Here is a 21,205-nt window from a genome sequence, read left to right as displayed (position 1 = left end):
CGACACTAACGCAGGGTTCAGAATATTGCCGAAAATACAGAATATCATTAAGATAGTCATAACAACCAGAACAATCTATAGATAATCTTGTCTCAGTCTATCCCAATTGTGATGTATGATTTCTTACAGAACGTAGAAGAACTTTATCTGAATGGATATTTAGATATCTTCCTCTATAATTTAATTTTTTATCAATGAATATTCTTTCTTAACGAAGAGAGAATATCTGGGAGTAAGGAAGTAAGTGATACTCAGAAAGCCCTTCTGTAAAATATCACAATTACACTAATAATTAAATCGAAAATAAAGTTGGACGTCTGGAACAGAGGCATCTTAACTTCATCAATCATACTGTCGAAAGTAAAGGGTAGCGTGTTGTCGAAGTTTCTGTGAGTCTTATTACATAGAAATTAAACAAATTTGTGGTGCTGAAGACAAGAAATCTTTATTAATCAAGGTATCCTCAATTTATAACGACTTAAATCCATCTTTATTCTAATTTCGAACTTCCGTCACCATATAATTGGGTTGATTTGGAAATAAAGTGTCATACTAATGCTTTCTCACAATGCTGAAAACACCAAAGCCAGTGAAAAACAGACGAAAAATATCCAATATTTGTTGTGATTCAGCCAATCTCGTTCAACTTTCTGCTGGTGACCAACGACACAGGAGACCTCGTGCTGTCTTGCTGAAGACAAGAAGTCAACGTGTGACGACGGCACGTTTCTAGCGAGAACACACTTTCTGTTCGCTAGTTTACGCCTCTTTGTTAAAACACTTAGGTGAAATTTCTTCAACTGTTTCGAGTCTACATCTAAATTATTTTGTGTTGTGTATGACAAAGAATACATTTTGATGTATCACCAGACAAAGTCCCATTCTTTCCGTGAATTTTCTGTAAGCTACCTCCAAACCGATCTCTCACCAAGAGTCCTCTCGTCACACATTTCACAAATTTTACAAGTCTGATCAGTTTTCCATATTTTTATGGAAAGATATAAACACATTGTTTTCGGGCTGAATGACAAAAATTACAGCGTTTTCTTTCTGAGCCTAAGGTGGCAGGTTCGATCCTGATTTGGTCGGGTGATATTAATTTTGTAGACGCTGAAATGTGCAGTCCGGTGTCCTTAGATATACCGGCACGTAAAAGATCTCCTGAGGGAAAATAATCCGGCACCTCAGTGTTTCCGAAAACCGTACACATTTACTTGGAGGGGCATAAGAAAAATGACATATTATTATTATTATTAATCACATCTCAAAAACGCAAATTTCTTCATCCATATTAGAAAATCTACAATAATACACAGTTTCTACTGATCGTTACCGACTTTTAAGTATGGACGAATTCAAAAGTCAACTTGCAAGTGACATACAGATATCCTGCGTTTTTAATATAATCACGCTGCAATGTTCTCTGAGAGCCCATTATAGCCTATGCTGATATGAGTGTAATGAACATTGTGATAGAATTACCATAGGGAAGAAGTAACAAGTACGACTCTTTAAGTTTAAGTTTACTTCTCAATAATAAGTCAACCTTCACGAAGTGCGTGGCGGTTAATACGAAATGGCTAAACTTTACCTCTTCACTATTTTGTCGTAAGTAATATTTCCTATACATACTCATGAAAATGAACAAGTACATTTAACCTTATACAACTTGCCAAGCGACAGCCCGTTCTACTACTTTTACAACAACAACAACAATAATAATACATAGTATGAAGAGTGCTGGGAAGAAGAAGCCCGTGACTGATACTCAGTCCTCTAGCATGCGAGCAAATCCATTTGTTATTCAAAGGTATCAATTTTTAAGAGACTGCATTCCGACAAGTATGAAGACAGTGCATTACCGGATATAATATAACTACTCCGTGATAAGATCAGGCACTTAGTGAAGGTCTAAATAATTTGATGACCTACGCAGGATTGTAAGTCAACTAGAAGAGGAACACACAACAAAACCCACTGAAGAGACAATTCAGGTTAGGAAATGTTTCCAGTATGGGATTAGCCTACAGGACGGTAATAATAATAATAATAATAATAATAATAATAATAATAATAATAATAATAATAATAATAATAATAATAATAATAATAATAATAATAATAATAATAGTAATAATAATCAAACATTAAAGGTACCGTTATTCATTCACATGACTGTCTCTCGTATTTAAACACTAAACTTAGCCCCTCACTTATTTCAAATGTAAGTAATTTCTTTGTATTCCATGACTAACGTGGAGTTTATTCAAAAGGTACTATACACCTTTTAATAATATGAGCCTGAACCATGACATTTATCAGATTTAATCGAGTTTTAAAAATAGTTAGAAAACTACTACGATACAGTGAAATTTGAAATTCTTCCAACATCTTACATCCTTTCTTTCATGGGTACCTTCTGTCAAATTTTACCAAGGAAATGAAACTGTTGTTAATGCTTTGCTTCGAATAAAATTTCTTAACACAACATACTCTGCGGTCGTGATTAATTAATCACTAGCTTCTCACCACGGAGGCTGTTGAAACTGGAGTGATTACAACACTAGTGCTTCATCAAAGTGGACGTAATTGATGAGTTAAATAGCCATTGACTTCTCACCAATGCGGCTGTGATTTGAATCTCGTTCAATGAATGTACAATTCTCGAAAAGTTAAGTCTCGGCTCAGTGGATCGAGTTCGCAGATCCGTGGCTATGATCACGGTCTCAAAAATCACTTGTAACTATAAGTAACTATCCTCCCTCAACAACTTACACTCAAACGCACAAAAATTGGGCTCCAAAGAAGTATTTTATTTCATACATTCTCGAAACGCAAGTATGATACTTGGAATCCTAGCATCTGCACAATGTATTCATCGTATTTCAAACAAGAGATTTTTGAACTGCGACGGCCAATATTTGTGTGGTTTAGGGAACGTCGTTCATTATTCAGATCAAGAACTAGATACACCTACAGGTCGTTTCTTGCAATGTTACAGAATAACTCCAAGTACGTTCCGAGGGACATATTCTTGCCATCTTACCTACTTTATCTGTTTCATGTGCTGTGTGAATAAACATCACGTACCTAATTGCTCCACTTGTCACAGTTACCATATTTTAAGCACGAATTGGAAAATATGCTCCTTCTTTTGGCAAATGGCAAACATTGGACCGTAAGCGGGCATCACAAATAAAATCTTCTCTAAAAGCTATTTACAGCAAATACAAAAATAGACTGTTACGATGTCATTAGCAATCCATGTTAACTCTACTTAAAACAACACCAGTTAGCACGTTAGTGTACACTCGTTGTCTAAATGCCACTTCTGATAGCACTCAAGTCTTGCAGCAGCTTTGCTTGCGGCTAGTTATTGAAAGTTTAATAAGAATGTTGTGTGATAACTTATCGACGAATTGTAACTCTTAACTTGTATAAAAACTAGCCACGATTAGAATTATCATACAGATATTTCATTATATTGATTGTTACATGAACTCTTCTTCATTTAGCAAGCGAATTGGCTACGCGATGTGTATTGAGAAGCTGTAAGCTTGTATTTGGAAGAAAGTGAGAATCACGGTCATAGTTTTCCGTGGTTTCCCACTTTCACACCAGACATACTGGGGGCTATATCTTGAATAATGCCACATCTGCTACCTTGTAAATCCTAGCTTTTTTGTATCTCATCTTCACCGAAGAAGGATATATGTTAGTGCAACGATAAACTACTAGTGATAAGCAAAATGTTGTTTGCTTTCTGCAAAGATGTAACGCATTCCATGATGTAATGAATATATTTATGACCAATATATGTTGAGAATATCACAAGGAAAGTGTTTTTGTCCCTTTCCTTTCGAAGAATCCAATTCCTTCAACCCTCTAGAGAGAGAAACAAACAGGGCGGGAGGGGGGGGGGGGGGGTAAGATGGATCACTGAAAAACTTGACCAAATTAAATTAAGAATTTACGCCACAATATCTTCTCCTTGATCTCAGAACTCGTGCAGACCAGGTGTCTCTATAAAGAGATCTACCATTCAACGCGACGCCACGGCGTCATAGTATTTAACATAAAACAACGACCCTCTGCATACACAGGAGTGTTCTTTTTACGACGACAATAATAGGGTACAAAGTGCCTTCAGTGATTTAGCATTCTGGGAAGACTGAAACGATCCCATTGTTAACGACAAGGAAGAGAGTTTCTTTTCCTGAAATGTTCGACGAAGGGAGTTGGTAGTGTCGACAGCCCTGAGGATGGTTTTCCGTGGTTTCCCATTTTCACATCAGGCAAATGCTGAGGCTGCCCCATAATTGCCACGGTCACTTCCTTCTCACTCCTAGCCTTTATATATCCCACCGTCGTCATAAGACCTGTGTGTGTCGGTACGACTTAAAGCAAAATTGTAGACAATTGTAGATGAAAAGCTCGATCTCATATCGACCGAAATCCAGACGTCGACACTAGCTTTATTACGGAAAGGGAATTGATGCAAAATTCCTAAATTTGCAGGTATTGAGTTAGAGAATGCAAGCAGTCCTCAGCAGAGCCGTCGAATATTGTTTACTTCCAGCCTGTCTTCTTCTTTGCTTCTAAATTTTCGTATGATGATCAATGTGGGAGTTCTAAAATAATTTCCGCTATTATGCGAGAGAGAGAGACAGATGATTTCACTGTCTGAACCCATAAAACAATCTCCACCCAGCTGAGGAAACTTCAGAGATGATCTTCCGTAAATGATGGAAGATGATAAGGGATGATACTGTCCACTGAAGGACTACATGTTGAAAATGTAAATATTAACATACCTAGGACACCATAGATTATACATTCTTAACACAGAACTCATATAGATCTCATAAAGCGCAGTGTTTAACACAAGATAAATAGATAAATAATGAGTCTTTCATTAAAAAAAGTCCTCTTCCGTAGCGCAACGGTTAGCATTATTAGCTGCCGCCCTCGGAGGGCTGGGTTCCATTCCAGGTACTGCTAGAGATTTAAGAATGGCAGGAGGGCTGGTAAGTGGTTAAAATTTGGTACCCTCAGCTCATCTCCATTGGGGGTGTTCCTGAAAAGAGCCGCGCCATCTCGATGTGAGGACACAAGTTCACTTACTTTATTAAAAGAATGAGCCAAGAAGCTGAGAATAAAGGATCGAGGAAGGCAATGCAATGTGTCTAACGCACCTCCCTAGCCTCTGGGGATGGTATGCTGTACATCAGCCATGTACAAGTGAAGATTCAGAATGACTGAAGAGAAAAGTGTGTATTTTTTGTTTATTTCATTAAAAACAACAATGTATTCTATTCAAATTAAAGATATTGATCTTAACCAGTGGAATCAAAGAAATGTTGTAATAAAGCAACCTTTAATTATTTGATCTCTGAGGAAAAATTAAAGCTTACTTGTAACCTTCACTCCTTATAGGTTTGTTTATGAGCTAGTAAGAGAAATACTTAATCGTGAACTTGAGGACAATATTAATGTTACCATCAGTATGTGAAAAATGGAAAAGGATATTCATAGACGTTCAGAGTACCAATGCCATGATGCAAGGATAATGATCTTCAAACCCTGAAATAAGGCTACGCAGTAACAGTAACTCCTATGGCATTAAGGAAGAAATAGTATAACTAGCTACGACCATACGATATTAAATAATATTGACTTATATTCATTAACGGACAGGTGCCCTCGTGTGAAAGTAGAAAAGTCATTTTGCAAATTAAACATGATAGTATACAATCAGCTAATGCAATCCATTGATCAGCACAGTGAAGAGTAAGCAATACGATGTATTGAATACCATTTACGATAAAATTTGATTAGTAAGAGGAGAAAATATAAGCCTAATAATATTGTAATGACAGGCGTTTGTAGAAAAATAGGTGGGACTTTCGATGTCACTTGTGAGTACCCGAGTTCAAATCAAGGAGGAGATTTGGGCCTGTACTCGCAATCCAAACACAATTGCAGAGGTTTAATAAAATAGAAAGTGATTAGATGATGGATAATTTGTACATTTTTTATTGTTATGACAAATGTAAATGTGAAATAAATGAAAGAAAATGTAAATATTAATATGTGACTATTCATTTCCCACTTTGAGAATACTCAGACTCACATATAACATCAGGTTATATTTAGATAGGTGAATCCCTCTCCTACCCTGTCGTCATGGTAACGAGCCACTTGTGACGACCCAGCACAATGTAAGTGGCCAGCGTTGCCGTGCTTCAAATACACACCTCGTTATTTCGACAGTTCCACAATATTTTTTACCCTTATTACTTTGAAGATGAAATAATAGTTACGATGATTAATAAGACAGTTTATTGTGGAGTGGTAATAAAATAAGAATTTTGCTGACCATCTATAGCGCATTACGCATTGTAAGTCGTATTCATTTTTTTTCCTCTGCTTAATACGTATTATTGGTAAACATAGCAAATATTTAAGTCTGTAGGTCATTAAAACATAGAATTCTCACAAAGAGGAGACTGACATTTTTCTACCCTACTGATCTATTCATCGACAATTTCAATTACTATATTTGCAAGGCCGCTTTGCGAGCTGCTGCAAGGTTTACATGTATTTTACTAAGCACGATCCTGCAGAAACATCAGTTCACACCACATAAATATTAGTGGGTGGTATATATGGTTCAATATATATATAAATATCCCTTGATGATGGCCAGGGCTCGAGGAACGAGCTTCTTGTTTCTTCACTTGTAGTCTATGTACAGGACAACAGGATATACGACGAATCGTGTACGTGAGTGTGTTAAATGATCTTAAACTGTCATTACTCTGCTGGCCTGTGAAATTATGTGTAGTTCAATTAGTTGACGGTAATAACAAGATATGATGCGTAGTTCCTTTTCGCCGATCGATTAAACACATCAGGCCAGTTTCCAACACTCAGTGTCAGACCATGCCAAGACTTCAGAAAGAGGACGTGTACGATATTAAGAAAGAAGATTGTAATGAAATTGTTTGATTAATCATGTTAGGGAAAAATAATATGAATATCGGAAGCATTATTATTATTAGTATACAAATCTATTGGGAGAATTGAAAGATAGTAGTGAAGAATATTCTTGGAAGTTAAGCGACTGAGAAGGCGTTTCGAACTTTGTTGGGTGACCAGCTGAGTGAACCTGTACTGTTAGCTGGAAGAGGGACCTGTGAATTTAACAGATGGGATCATTTGAAGGAAACTTCACAATGAGTAGAGAAGTGTATAGAAATATATTTTATATCAAAGAGTTAATTTTAGATTTTCATAACTTATGATGAGTTTAAGAAAGAACAGTAAGCAATGAAAAGTGATGGAAATGTTTAGTCCAAAGACTATTCACTAAACTCTTAAGAACTAGTGTAACAAGTAATGGTGAATAATTAAAATCACGGATTTACACCGTGATTTTCTTTTGAGTCAAAGTACGTAAAGGGGTATCAAAATATCCAAAATTATTCCAATTCTACTTGGCTGTAAGGGGATTCATTCGCCTCGTGAGGCTATGTGAGAAGCTGTCCGATAGAGAGGCGGAGAGTTTAGTCATGAAAGACGCATTACATTCCAACATCTGCGGGTTAAAACCCTTAACGGCCTGTGTTAATCATTACTAGACCATCATTCTGTAGAAGTCTTCAGAAGATGAGGTAGATTTGGTTCCAGTATTACTTGCCATAAGAGTACCGAAGATATCGTCTGGTACGGAAGGAAATGGTGGATAAAGAATAACACAGGAAAAATATAATATGACGAAAGGAACAACGTGATGAAGAACTGTTTCTGCAGGATCTACACTACTCATCACAATCTTTGCATGGGATACATTTCATCCGTAGGATGACGTTACTTTAAATCTCCTTCATTTCACTGTTCCTAACGGAAATATTTAGAATATAGTGATGACTTCAAAACGTTACAAGTGCTTGGATTTCACTGCAATACTGGGGCCGTCGTTCAGAAGAAAGTGTTAATGCAGTTTTATAATTTCTAAGACTCGATTTTTAAATAAAAAAATTTTGTTCGATAGTTGAGCATCTTCATTTTCACAACCGATGAATACCTACAGCACATAAAGTTATTCATAATATTTTTGTGAATTAGATTTATTTAGATATTGCCCCCTTCTCGAGAAGAATATGGAATATTTTTATAGTTTCATTTATAAGTAGAAAATGCCTTACTCTTTGCCATCGAAGCATGAGGATACAAATACTACTCAATAGTTTAGAATTATCACTTTACCGTAACAAGATTTCAGTCGAGGTAGAGTTATTCTGGATGGAATGAGAAACGTATACAATATAACATAGTCTTAAGCTATAAAATAATTATCCCTAATTTATTATATTGGAAGTGGAATGAAGGAGTTGTTACTGTTATTTTATAATTTTATAATTGGTGGACTTGCTTTAAAGTTGGATATATTTCAGGACGTGAATCAGGAGATAATTTCGTTTGGCGGAAGAAATGATCCCTGCATGCACGAGCTGCTTTTTACGTGTACCTATCTGTTTGTGCACCTTGCCCTGGCGAGGTGATGCAGACGTTGGGGTAGTAGCCCGCCACGGGTGCGGGAGATAGTCTGCTGAAACAAATCAAGTCGCGTTCAGAAGTCGGTTATGCTTGAATCAGAATATTACAGAATTCTCTGCTTTATGTGACAAGATTACGTTGAATGTCCTTTTGCCTGCTTCGGCTGAAATATGTCACTACGATAAAATCATAACGGAAGTACAGTACATTTTAGAAAAAGGGGTATACATTCATAATCCCGTTTTAGATGAGGAAGGTATACAGTACTAAGGTATTCGTGAAGTGCCTGGTCGGTATATCATAAGTAGGGCCCGGATGTTTATGCAGTAATAGGTTAGAATGCAAACTTACTGAAGCGAGTAATAAGTAGAGTCTATCCGCACGACGGTAATGCTATGAGGTTTGCATAAACATTAGGGGTTCTACCGATTAGAACCCCTAGAAGTTATGTTACTTCCACTATATTACATTAGAGCGGGCTAGTCGACATTTCCTACTAACAAAATTATTTGGTAGGAAATGTCGACTAGCCCGCTCTAACGTAATGTAGTGGGAGTAACATAAATTCTAGGGGTTCTAATGGGCCGAACCCCTAATGTTTATGCAAACTTCATAGCACTACCGTCGTGCGGATAGACTCTACTTATTACTCGCTTCAGTAAGTTTCCATTCTAACCTATTACTGCATAAACATCCGGGCCCTAATCATAAGCGAATGCATGTCGACGAAAGATGCGAACGATCGAATAAATGGGAAGAGTATGTAACACAGTACAATCTACAGTCACATTAAATGGCCCTGAAGTGACACAACAGATGGCAATGCAAATATTCGTAACAATGTTACGTATAGTGACTCTCCCATATCAGAGAAGAGCGAGTGAACTCGACACTCACTCTTGCAAGCATACTCGTTATCTCCAAAAATCTGTTAGTTATTCATAAGGAGATACATTAAAACAACCATCGTGCTCTAATTTGGGGATGGATACTGACAGCTGTCATATACAGATTCTAAGGTACCGGTACTTCTGCTTTCAAAGATCACTAGCTCTTTATGGCCGGAAGAAGACTACTTGCAGTAGAAGTCCCGCTGGTTTATCTGTACATTTTGCCATACAGATCCATCCTGAAAGGAAATTAATCCAGTGCATACACTCCAGATATTACTTTGCACTATTCATGTCGACGAGCGATACATCAACGTGATCTAGGTCCACGTCACCTACCCAGTTCCGAAGAACGCGTCATTGTCACTTCTCCTTATACGCGTGTGATCATGTGGTTGTTAACCAGAGATCTAAATGGGCACGCCAAATTACAAGCAGGAGTTGTGGCAAACACCGCTATAAGCTCCCCAGGGACTCTGAAATATTATAACACTCACTCAACATGGAGTAGACATGCTGCTGCATCACTGCTTTTGGAGGATGAGAAGTAATAACGCAGCTCATTGGTGCATGAGGAGAAACAGGTTCTACTACTCTGCTCACATTGCCAGTTACTGTTAACGAGGACAGTGCGACAGTAATAAGAAATATTGTTAGAAATAACCGTCTCTACGTGATATTCACTTATATAGATTAAATCACAGAAGTAGCCTGTATGTTTCTTGTATTCAATTTTAAATAATGCTCTGCGACTAATATGAACATTAAATCTATTCTTAGCATTATATAGTAACGATTGCTGTATACGAGAAATGGAAGTAAATGGTGGATTAAGTTAATTTATTCCCTTCCTCCTTTCTGTCACTAAATAATTCACTGGCATTCTTTCATGCACTGTCTTTTCCCAATATTGTTTTAAGACGGGATATCTTTCGCCATCTAATGGCACTAATGGTTCTTCACTGCCAGTGGCATTACTTCACCCTGATACCTCGTAGGAAGCAGGACTGTAACATTTAAAGATCTCTGAATGTACTCTTTGCAGAGTTACTTTGTACTAAATATAGAAGTGAGCAGTTTAAGAGGGGTCTTTGTGATTTAGTCTGGCAGAAAATTTCTCACAATTAATAGTTCCTAACAGCGTTCGTTTCAATTTGTCTCCTCAAGTAGAATATGTTTCATTTATAGAAAAAATAATTCAAAATTAGAATAATTTTAAGGCACTCACTTAATACATTCACTGTTTTATTCTTTTGCCAGAAATGGAACTTTTGTTGTTTGTTGCATAAGACGTAGAAAGGTTACTGGATCAAGCAAGCAATTCAAGTGATTGATTGTCACTCTAAATTTGGAATTCAAACTCCATAAGATGAAATAGTCTTTAAATTATTGTATTTGACATGACTTTCCGTTTCCCTGCTGAAAGTATACTGAATATATATATAGCTTTTGACTCCGACGCAATAGGCTATCGATGATTGTATAAGAATCCGGAAACAAAAGATGTCGATCTACTCATTTTAATACGACTAATTACTCGGAAGAGGAGGGAACCGAAACAGCACTGCTGTAATTAGGCTCATGTTATGTTGACAGCATCAAAGCTCGCAAGAAAAGAAAAGATGTAGTTAGAGACCAATAGCTTCGAAGTTAGGCCTATTAAAACTAAAATCACCATCTTTATCAAGATTCATTTAATGCCGTAAAGGAGACCAATAGAAATAATATTCACAGAAATAATAGATGATGATGATGCTTGTTGTTTAAAGGGGCCTAACATCTAAGGTCATCGGCCTCCTCACAGAAATAATAAAGGCACTCTAAAAAGACAAGTTTGTTACAAACGAATATTTTAACAAGATACTTAGTGAAATAATAATTTTTAAAAATAAGAATACAGCAGTGAGAAGAAATTACAGAAGAAGAATTATTGATAAGTAGATCTATTATGATTGTAGTTGAATATGTAGTTCCAAAAGTAAGGCTTGTGTAGGTAGACACATGGGTGTCATAGAAATCTCTCTCATGCCTTGTAATGTATATATACATACGAGTATCAGAAGAATTTAAGTGACTCTAAACATTTTTATTCTTAAAACTTTTGAGGTCATTAGGAGGCGCCGCAGACCCAGAATATGCCTTTTAAAGCGGTTCGTTAATTTGCCGGTATGTTTATATATTAATCTTTATTACACTTTTTGAATCTCCTCCAAACATCTCTCTATAGAATACAGTACATCGCACTGATAAAACCAATAATGGTTTCATGGCAATGCTCTCCACCACTTTCGTCATCCATAAAGCTGTCATTTCACTTCAATTGAAGAGTTTTAATATTTATGCTCTATTTTGAGCATATATATCTTTAATATTCGATCTAGATTCGACCCTACGACTCTGGAAACTGGAAAGACTTCTAGTTGTCAGTGCAGTTTGTTGGTTTGTTTGACACCTACCCTTCAACTCTCCTACCAGAAACGAATGCAGCAGACACGATGTAATCTCGTTCTGGAAAGGAGATGCACCGTTGTACGAAGGTTGGAAGACACAACAACACTTTACACATGTAAACATTTAGGAGAAGAAGAGAAGTTCATGTGGTATGAGGTAAACAAACAGTGTCGAAATATCGCTGTGTGCCCCTGCTGAGGGGATAAATACTGACCCGCAACACATGTATCACCTAGAACGAAAATTCGTTGATGCAGTTCACGCAGTGCTGAACCTTAGATGACAGAACGTTTCTGGTCAGAGTTCTAAGCTGAAATATTATCACATAGGTGGTTTTTCTAGGCGCAGAGACGAATTTGTTTTCCTCTATTATTCTTTGGCAGTAGTTAAGTCTGTTTTAGTAGCGTACTTCACTTTCAGCTCTTCCCACAAAACCTTCACTGCTATTTTGTGAACCTGCCCCAAGCATTTCTCTAAAGAATACACCGCAGTGATCAAACCAAGACTGTTTCCACGGAAATGTTCCATCGGGCTCGTCAGCCATCAAGGTGTCAACATTTCAATAGAAGAAGGTGAATTTTATCACTTTTGTTCTTTTTTGAGATGTTCCTAAAATTGAATTTGGAATTAGAATGTTCTAAGAAATCGAACTGATGATTAGGAGGGCTTCCTTTTATTACTCAGATCCTTTATATTCGACTCAATAGTCAATAATCTCTTGTACGGAGGAGTACATACAAACTCCATTTTCCCTATTCCTCGTAGGAGCTCCATGGTTGAAAGAGGAAACACACCTTGCTGTAAGCATACCAGAGATGCAGTACATCAAGTGTTTTAGCTACACGAGCTACAAGAGTAACGAGTACCCAGAGGTTCACTATCTTTGAGGTCGTTCCAATTTTCTTGATCCACTGTACCAGTCAATTTCATCGTTAACTTGGTGTTCAGAATGTATATTATAAATGTTATTTTAATTTAACCTGGTTTTTGATTTTGATTTTAACTGCATCTGCTTATTTGTCATTAAATAAACATTTAGTTTATTTATTTCTGAAGAAGCGAAGCAAGGCCTTGAAGGAACGTCGAGTTTTCCAGATTTTTGTCTAATCATCACGCCTAGATTATCATGTCAAGTATTTACGATCATAAACACAAAAATCCTCTTTTTCTCCTCTCTGAAGCGACAAATGTTAATACCGATTCTGACAGTAGCTGTATTGGCTTCAAAGAGCTGTTCCTTATCAACTCAGCATACGAACTTACTAGTTTACACAGAATAATTTTATAATTAATTAAAGCACACAGGACCTAACTTTTGGAACTACTTTACTCAAGATAAATTATGAGGCTTTTTTAAAGAACAGTCGAATAGTAAGAGGAATTAATAGGAGCTTAGTGTTTGTGGATAGGACTAACTGATGAAAAGGCTAGTGAGCACGGGATTTCAATGGTAATGGAATGTACTCGTAACGGCGGGATCCGGAAGTAAGCGATGATCGTGATTTGAAGTATACTCACTCTCTTCATCAGGTGGTTCAGGAATTCGGCTCTCAATCTCTGGGGTCGATTTCTGTCGTCGTAACAGGCGAGATTTAGGTTGACAGCGACCCAGCTTGTCTTGACAATCTGCATGTACGTTGAGTTTGCAAGTGCGGCACTTGAGTCCTTGGCGTGCATGACCTGGAACAAAAATAAATAAATAAATAAATAAATAAATAAATAAATAAATAAATAAATAAATAAATAAATAAATAAATAAATAAATAAATAAATAAATAAATAAATAAATAAATAAATAAATAAATAAATAAATAAATAAATAAATAAATAAATAAATAAATAAATTATCTAGCAACAATAAACATTAATTCCCTCCTACAAACGGGAAAACTGAAAGATACATTGGACGTCCTGACAAAGCACAACATCCTTATAAAGGCTTTACAGGAGACAAGATTTACGGACGAAGAACCTTTTGAGTCACAAGGCTTCAGGATCTATCAGAGGCAGGTCAGAGAGTGATGAAGAATATGCCTCACCTGGGTACAGGCTTCATAGTCAACAACAAAATGATCAACTCCATTATCTCCTTCTCATCACCAAATGGGAGAACGTCCACTATAGCCTTCACAGAAGTCTCAACAAAGCCTACACGATTGTTAACTTCCATACACCTACCAATGATACTAATAAGAGTGATATTGAAAGTGTTGAATACTTTTGGAAAGAACTGGAAGAGACTATCAATAAGATTCCAGAACATCACATGATCATCTTGATGGGGAACTTTAACGCCCAGATTGGTAAGGAGCGCAGGTTTAAGAACATAGTCGGAGAATACCCGGCCCAAAAGAGAACCAATTGTAATGGTGTGAGGCTGATCAATCTGTATAAAAATCACAACCTTGTTCTTAAATCTACAGCATTCAGAGACCTCCCCCGAAAAGCCAAAACCTCAAGGTGACCCAATCCCTTGCTAGGAGAGTACCAGCTAGATCACGTTGCCATCAATAGAAGGAATAGCAAGGAAATAATGAATGTGAAGGTATTAGAGGTGTCAATATTTATTCAGATCACTACCTATCTTTGGTCAAAGCAAATTTCATTCCACTCACAAAGTGCAGAGGTAAAAATTACACCAGGTCCAGAATCCTAAAATTTAATCCAGCCCAGTTGAAAGAGAACAACTACTTTACTAAGGTCCTAAGCAATAATCAGAATATAACGGACTGGCCTAACCTACAGAAGGCACTGATAGATGCAGCAACAGAAACCATCCTTGCAACCAGAAGGAGTAAGCACCCATGGTGGACACCAACATGTGATAAGGGAATAGAGAAGAGAAGACAGGCATGGGTGGAACGGAACTGCAACAAAAGCACGGAAAATCATACAGCCTTCCTAACAGTCAGAAAGAACACGACCAAGACCATCAGAAATGCTAAGAGGCAATATAACAACGATATCATAAATCAGGCAGAGAAAGACTTTTAAAGGAACAACACCAGTAACTTGTACAAAACTCTAAAATCTCAGACAAACGCTTAATCAGCCCCTACATTTCACCTTCGAGGACCAGACGGAGAACTGAAAATAAACAATGAAGATTGTACTACAACCCTTGCAAAATATTTTGATGTCCTCCTCAATGCAGAAGAGCCGGAGGAAAAACTACAATTGCAAACCAATAATGTTATTAACCCTGACTCCCTTCCTCCTACCAAAGAAGAAATCAAACAGATAAACTCTGAACTGAAATCTAACACAGCAGCAGGCGAAGATGACATCACTGCAGAATTATGGAAATATGATATGAAGAGTCAATTGACAGTATACACAGAATCATAACTGACATCTGGACAACAGAAACACTACCAAGGGACTGGACTTCAACTATCATTCACCCGCTGCACAAGAAAGGAGACAAGTTAGACCCTAACAACTATAGAGGGGTCTCTCTCCTATCAGTGACTTACAAAATCTTCTCCAAAGCATTGCTTAAAAAAGCGGAGGCACAATTAGACTCCTGCATAGGAGAGTACCAAGCTAGATTTAGGAAGTTACGGTCATGCACAGAGCAGATTCTGAACCTCAAAACTATCTTTACCTACAAAAACCTCAGCATCTCACCCTATGTAGCAATTTTCGTTGACTTCCAGAAGGCCTACGACTCGGTAGACAGACAGTCCCTCTTTGAGACGTTGACTGAAATGGGACCGGATAAGAAGACTTTGAATCTTATTAAGGCTACTCTAACGAACACCATGTACATAGTCAAATTCAGAGGGGTATTATCAAAAAGTTTCGAGATCAAAACAGGTGTTAAACAAGGAGATGGTTTGTCCCCCATCCTGTTTAACTTTCTGCTGGAGAAGGTCATTCGGGAATGGACGAACACACTAGCTGACAATTCTGGATTAAAAACGGGCTACAAAAAAGACAAGTTAATAGTCACTTGCTTAGCCTTCGCAGATGACCTCACACTCTTAGCTTCAAGTATGGAAGAAGCTACGTACCAGCTATCCTCCCTAGAACGCATAGCAGCTAGGTAGGGCTGAAGATCGCTGTCAATAAAACAGAATTTCTGATCAACATCAGAGAAGCACCCAACTTCATTTCTTTGGGGGACAAAATAATACCCAAGGCCAACCCATTCAAATATCTTGGAGAATGGATAACCCCGAATTTTAATAAGGACCGTGCAATGAAGAGTACATGCACTAAATTAGAAAGAGCTTATCATCTTTCTAAGAACATATACAAGTCTAAATCGCTCTCCTTGAATCTTAAACTTAGACGCTACAACACCATAGTAAGACCATCTGTACTGTACGCCTCAGAATGCCTAAACATAACCCGGAAAGGACAACTCAGAAAACTGGAACTGAAAGAGCGAAAGATCCTCAGAAGGATTATGGGTCCCATTAAAGAAGGAGATGAGTACAGAATCAGGCACAACAAGGAACCGTACAGTAAAATATAGAGCATTACAACAGCTGTGAGGAAGAGAAGACTAATGTTCTATGGTCACGTAGTCAGGATGGACAGCCAGAGACTCACTTCAAGGATCTTAAACACTATATCTAGAGGGAAGGCAACAAATGTCAAATGGACAAATTTAGTTCGGAAAGACCTACACTACATAAACATTGATCACATTGACATTTACAACCGAGATAAGTCCAGAAAGTTAGTCAAGACATCTGACTATCTCCAGTGACTAACAACTAAATCACTGCGTCCAAGAGTAGGAGTGAAATGGACTCAAGAAAGGAAAGACATCCATAGCGCTATAATGAAGGAATACTGGGCTAAGAGGAAGAAAAGAGCTCACCAGAGTTAAGAACCACGTGGTCCATCGTAGGCCTAAACGAAAAAGAAGAATAAATAAATAAATAAATAAATAAATAAATAAATAAATAAATAAATAAATAAATAAATAAATAAATAAATAAAGGTATCTGTATGGTCACTTGAGTCTTTAGTGTGCCTGAGGATTGTAGCCCAGTTGCACTTCCTCTTAAAAAATCACCACCACCAGTTCTTGTTCTGCGTGTCGTGGAACAGGCAACAATCCTGAGAGATCAATCAATCAATCAATCAATCAATCAATCAATCAATCAATCAATCAATCAATCAATCAATCAATCAATCAATCAATCAATCAATCAATCAATCAATCAATCAATCAATCAATCAATCAATCAATCAATCAATCAATCAATCAATCAATCAATCAATCAAGCAATCAATCAATCAATCAATCAATCAATCAATCAATCAATCAATCAATCAATCAATCAATCAATCAATCAATCAATCAATCAATCAATCAATCAATCAATCAATCAATCAATCAATCAATCAATCAATCAATCAATCAATCAATCAATCAATCAATCAATCCTGATCTGCATTTAGGGCAGTCGCCCAGGTGTCAGATTCGCTATCTGTTGTTTTCCTAGCCTTTTCCTAAATTATTTCAAAGAAATTGGAAATTCATTGAACATTATTGGTGTATTGGTTTATAGCAACAACTTAGTTATCAATCTGTGCTGAAAGCCTACAATCTAATATCCCGGAACTTGAAAGAGATGCAGTATGATATGCAAATTAGCATTTCCAAGACTGAAGTCATTTGCAGAAGGGAAGAAACCTAACAAGAATGAATGCCACGTCAGGAACTGATGGATCATTTCAAGTATATAGGATGTGTACTCTCCTAGGATGGTAGCATAGTAAATGTGAATCGAGATGCACCAAAGCTGATGCAGTGAGGTCGTAGTTGCGATCAACGGTATTCTGTAAGAAAGAAGCCAGCTCCCGGACGAAACTATACACCGGTCTCTTTTCAGACCGACTTCACTGTACGGGTGTGAAATCTGAGTGCAATCAGGATATCTTATTAAACAAGTAAGAGACATGAAGGTAGCGAGAATGATTGCTTATAAAAAAGGGATGGGAACAATGGTAGGATGGCTCTCATGATGAGGAGATGAAGATTAAGCTCGGCCATGTGAGACGAGTGGAACAGGATAGGTTACCTAGGAGAATAATAGAATCGGTCAACGAAGGTAAGAGAAGTAGAGGGAGGCCAAGGCGACGATGGTTAGACTTAGTTTTTAATGATTTGAAGATAAGAGGTTACAGAATTAGTTAAAAATAGAGGATTGTGGAGTTTTATTGCGGGAAAGGTGTGCTCGGTTCACCCATAAGGATCTGAATTATACTTCTCATCGGGAAGTTGAGAACTGCCGGAACGTGACTTCAACTTCTTTCTATAGAAGCCTTCTGCGGAGGGGGCGATAAGAGTACATCCACGGTGCCCCGCCCCTCCTGTCGTAAAAGGTGTAACCCCCATGGGCTGTCAACTCCTCTAATATTTTTCTACTCATTCCTGTTGTAGGTTGAGTGAACCCTAAGGCCTCTCCAGAAGTGGAAGTCTCGTTTTCAATTTTTTGACTGGGAACTTAGCCCACTTCTTTCCGAGTGAAGTTAGGCAGTCTCAGTTGAATCCTGAACTACAAAGAATTCCAACGCTATCCTAAGCATGCAATTTGACTGAATGCTGCCACTCCGGTTCTAGATCAAATTCTAGATGCAGCAGACTGCTCTACAGATAATTCATGGGATAACACTATAAGTGAAGAAGAATAGATTTAGACAATAAAGTAAACTCGTGTCCTCGTATTGTTGGAGGTGGTGCAGCTATTTTCAGCTACACCAGCAATGGAGGTGAACTAAGCTACAATTTTAAAACCATATTATACACTCCTCAAGAGTGCGACAGGTCTTGGCAGCGGGCACAATTCCCATCCTCGCCGCTAGAGGGGGCTTCAATTATTCCATTCCTGACCCGGTCAAATGACTGGAAACCGGCTATGGATTTTCATTTTCATACACTTCTCAAGTCAATCTTAAATATCTGGTAGTCCTGAGAATCAAACCCGGGCCATCGAGCATGGCGGCTATTACATTTGTAGGACCCTGTTGGACGTAAGATGGCTGCCATCCAAGACACCCTGTAAGATTTGGGCCCTCTGCACACGGAGCTACTCATTAGAAACGTGACTGGTTTGTAACCGGGGTCACAAACTGGTTAGTAACTGAATAGTGACTTGGCTCCACACACTAAGCTACTGTACGGTGACGGATTCTTCCTGATTAGCCATTTGCCAAGTTTGTTGCGGACTCGCTAGATCGCTTCTTAACTTTGCTAGAATGTCAGCCACTGACTCAAGTGACGAAGAAGACATGATTGTGTTTCATTATTTCAGGAAAAAAATAGGAGAAGATATTGGGTTCACCCGTATCTTGAAAACAACATCCACTGCAGATTATTCGTAGCAGTAAAGGAGTTCGAACAAACGGATGCTAAATTTATTTCTTTTTATCGTATGACCAAACACAGTTATATGGACTTGGTGCAACTTATTGCGCCTGCCATTCGACAGCGAAATACAAATATGAGGGAATGTCTGAGTTCTGAGGAAAGGTAAGAAATGTAAGAAAAGTAACTTATTTTTGGTATTTGCTTTACGTCGCACCGACACAGATAGGTTTTATGGCGAAGATGGTACAGGGAAGGGCTAGGAGTGGGAGGGAAGCGTCCGTGCCCTTAATTAAGTTACAGCCCCAGCATTTGCCTGGTGTGAAAATGGGAAACGGGAAAGCCATTTTCAGGGCTGCCGACAGTGGGGTTCGAACCTACTGTCTCCCGTCTACTTAAGCGACTGCTGCTATCGAGCTCGAAAAGTGATCTTTATTTTTACAAAAAATTAAAAACTTAGAAGATAATTCCATGCTTTCTCCGTAATGTCCTTTCTTGCGTAATCCTTCAGCGTACAATTGTACGGGGTGTTTTTTTAATTTCTCCCACTAACTTTATGTTGAAAACTTGTTCGCTCGCCATCGTAAAAATGCACTTGATCACTGGCAACTGAGAAACTAAACTCGCTGGAGACTGGCTCCGCGAGTCACCTGGAACTGATTACAAACTAGTTACTAACAGATTACTAACTGGTAGCCCCGTGTGTGGCTTTCTATTGAAAAACACAGGAAGTGACACTCAAGTAATCGGCCGGAAACTTCAGTTACCAATCAATTACTAATGAATAGCTCCGGGTGTAGATGGCCTTACGGTGACTGGCGAGAGCGTTAGGAACCAAGAAACAAAGTTAGTATACATATAGTTTCTTAGGGAAAACAGTGAAATTAGATTTATTATTTTCTTGGATTATGGACTGGATTGTGAAGTGATTCTTTGTTTTTTGATTAATTAAAAATAAACGTGTAATAAAAGTTAGTTATTATTCAAAGTAAATAATTGCTCTTGGCCGTACCTGCACATTACGGAAGTGGGCGATTTAGTTAATACCAACATTATTAAATGCACTGTGCATTAGAGAACATGACGTTTATGTCGCCATTTTACACTGGTATAAGTATAGAGAAATATTTATCACAGATGAGAGCTCACGCGTGGGACTCACCTCGTAGGACTTGCGAGCAAGCGTCGCAAGGTGTTATCTTCTTGTAAGTGTACTCCTGGAACACATGGGCGGCCCCCTCAGGAGGCTGGCTGCCGTCTCTCTCCTTGCCGTTCTTCCTGTAAATCAAGACTCTCATGAAACACATACTTCACATGTGTCACAGAGTATTCCATTCTCGTAATGTTAGGAAATGTTAACAATTCTAGCGACGATGAGAGAAGTTGATTTATTCAAAGGATATCCTCTGAAGGAAAGATTGCACATCAAATGGTGTTTGTCGCCTTCTAATTGTATTGTGACATTTCATGCAAGGAATGTGTTGATTAAAATATATCGACGGTGTGAAAGCAATACCTCGTATCCCATAATGCTATTCCTATCCATTATTTTTCCTAAAGTCTGGTAACACCTCCCAGCCAGACATGGATATGCAGTTCATGAGAACAATGTTCGTTGCGTTCATTTTCCTATGCCAATAGGTAAAGGAAAATGAACCTTAGTATAGCGTACTGTAGGAATACTGTATATATTTTCATGAAGTATTCACGCACTCCTACAGTATATTAAGGTTCATTTTCCTTTACACTTCAGCACAGGAAAATATACACAGCGTACGTTATTCTAATGGACTGCATATCCATGTGTGGCTGGAAGGCGTGACCATTCTTGAGGAGGATAATAGATCGAAAGCGCGTTGTGGAATACGAGGTATTGCTCGGGCACCGTCGATATTATTCTTTTAGGGCGATGACCGATGAACAACGTTTACAAATATTAAAACTTTGGCCCTTATGATCAGTCCATAACTTA

General features: G+C 37.9%; 1 protein-coding gene across 8 annotated transcripts in view; it reads right to left on the bottom strand.

Moving 5' to 3' along the window:
• LOC136858540 (SH3 and cysteine-rich domain-containing protein 3) overlaps nucleotides 1-21,205 on the bottom strand; it is a 325,524-nt gene that overhangs the window by 153,207 nt on the left and 151,112 nt on the right. For 4 of the 8 annotated variants that reach the window (XM_068225595.1, XM_068225596.1, XM_067138154.2 and 1 more), the window contains exons 7-8: nucleotides 20,396-20,511; nucleotides 13,422-13,583 (exon numbers count right to left, since the gene is read on the bottom strand). In XM_068225595.1, the coding sequence (XP_068081696.1) occupies nucleotides 13,422-13,583; nucleotides 20,396-20,511 (278 nt within the window). Of the gene's footprint in view, nucleotides 1-8,533; nucleotides 8,615-13,421; nucleotides 13,584-20,395; nucleotides 20,512-21,205 lie in introns of all 8 variants that reach the window. The other 4 variants (XM_067138153.2, XM_068225597.1, XM_068225594.1 and 1 more) reach the window with 2 other exon arrangements.

Source organism: Anabrus simplex, chromosome 1 (genome assembly GCF_040414725.1).
Source record: "Anabrus simplex isolate iqAnaSimp1 chromosome 1, ASM4041472v1, whole genome shotgun sequence".
NCBI classification, from domain to species: Eukaryota; Metazoa; Arthropoda; class Insecta; order Orthoptera; family Tettigoniidae; genus Anabrus; species Anabrus simplex.
Note: the sequence above shows the minus strand (reverse complement) of the source record. Positions and strands in the feature narration are given on the sequence as shown.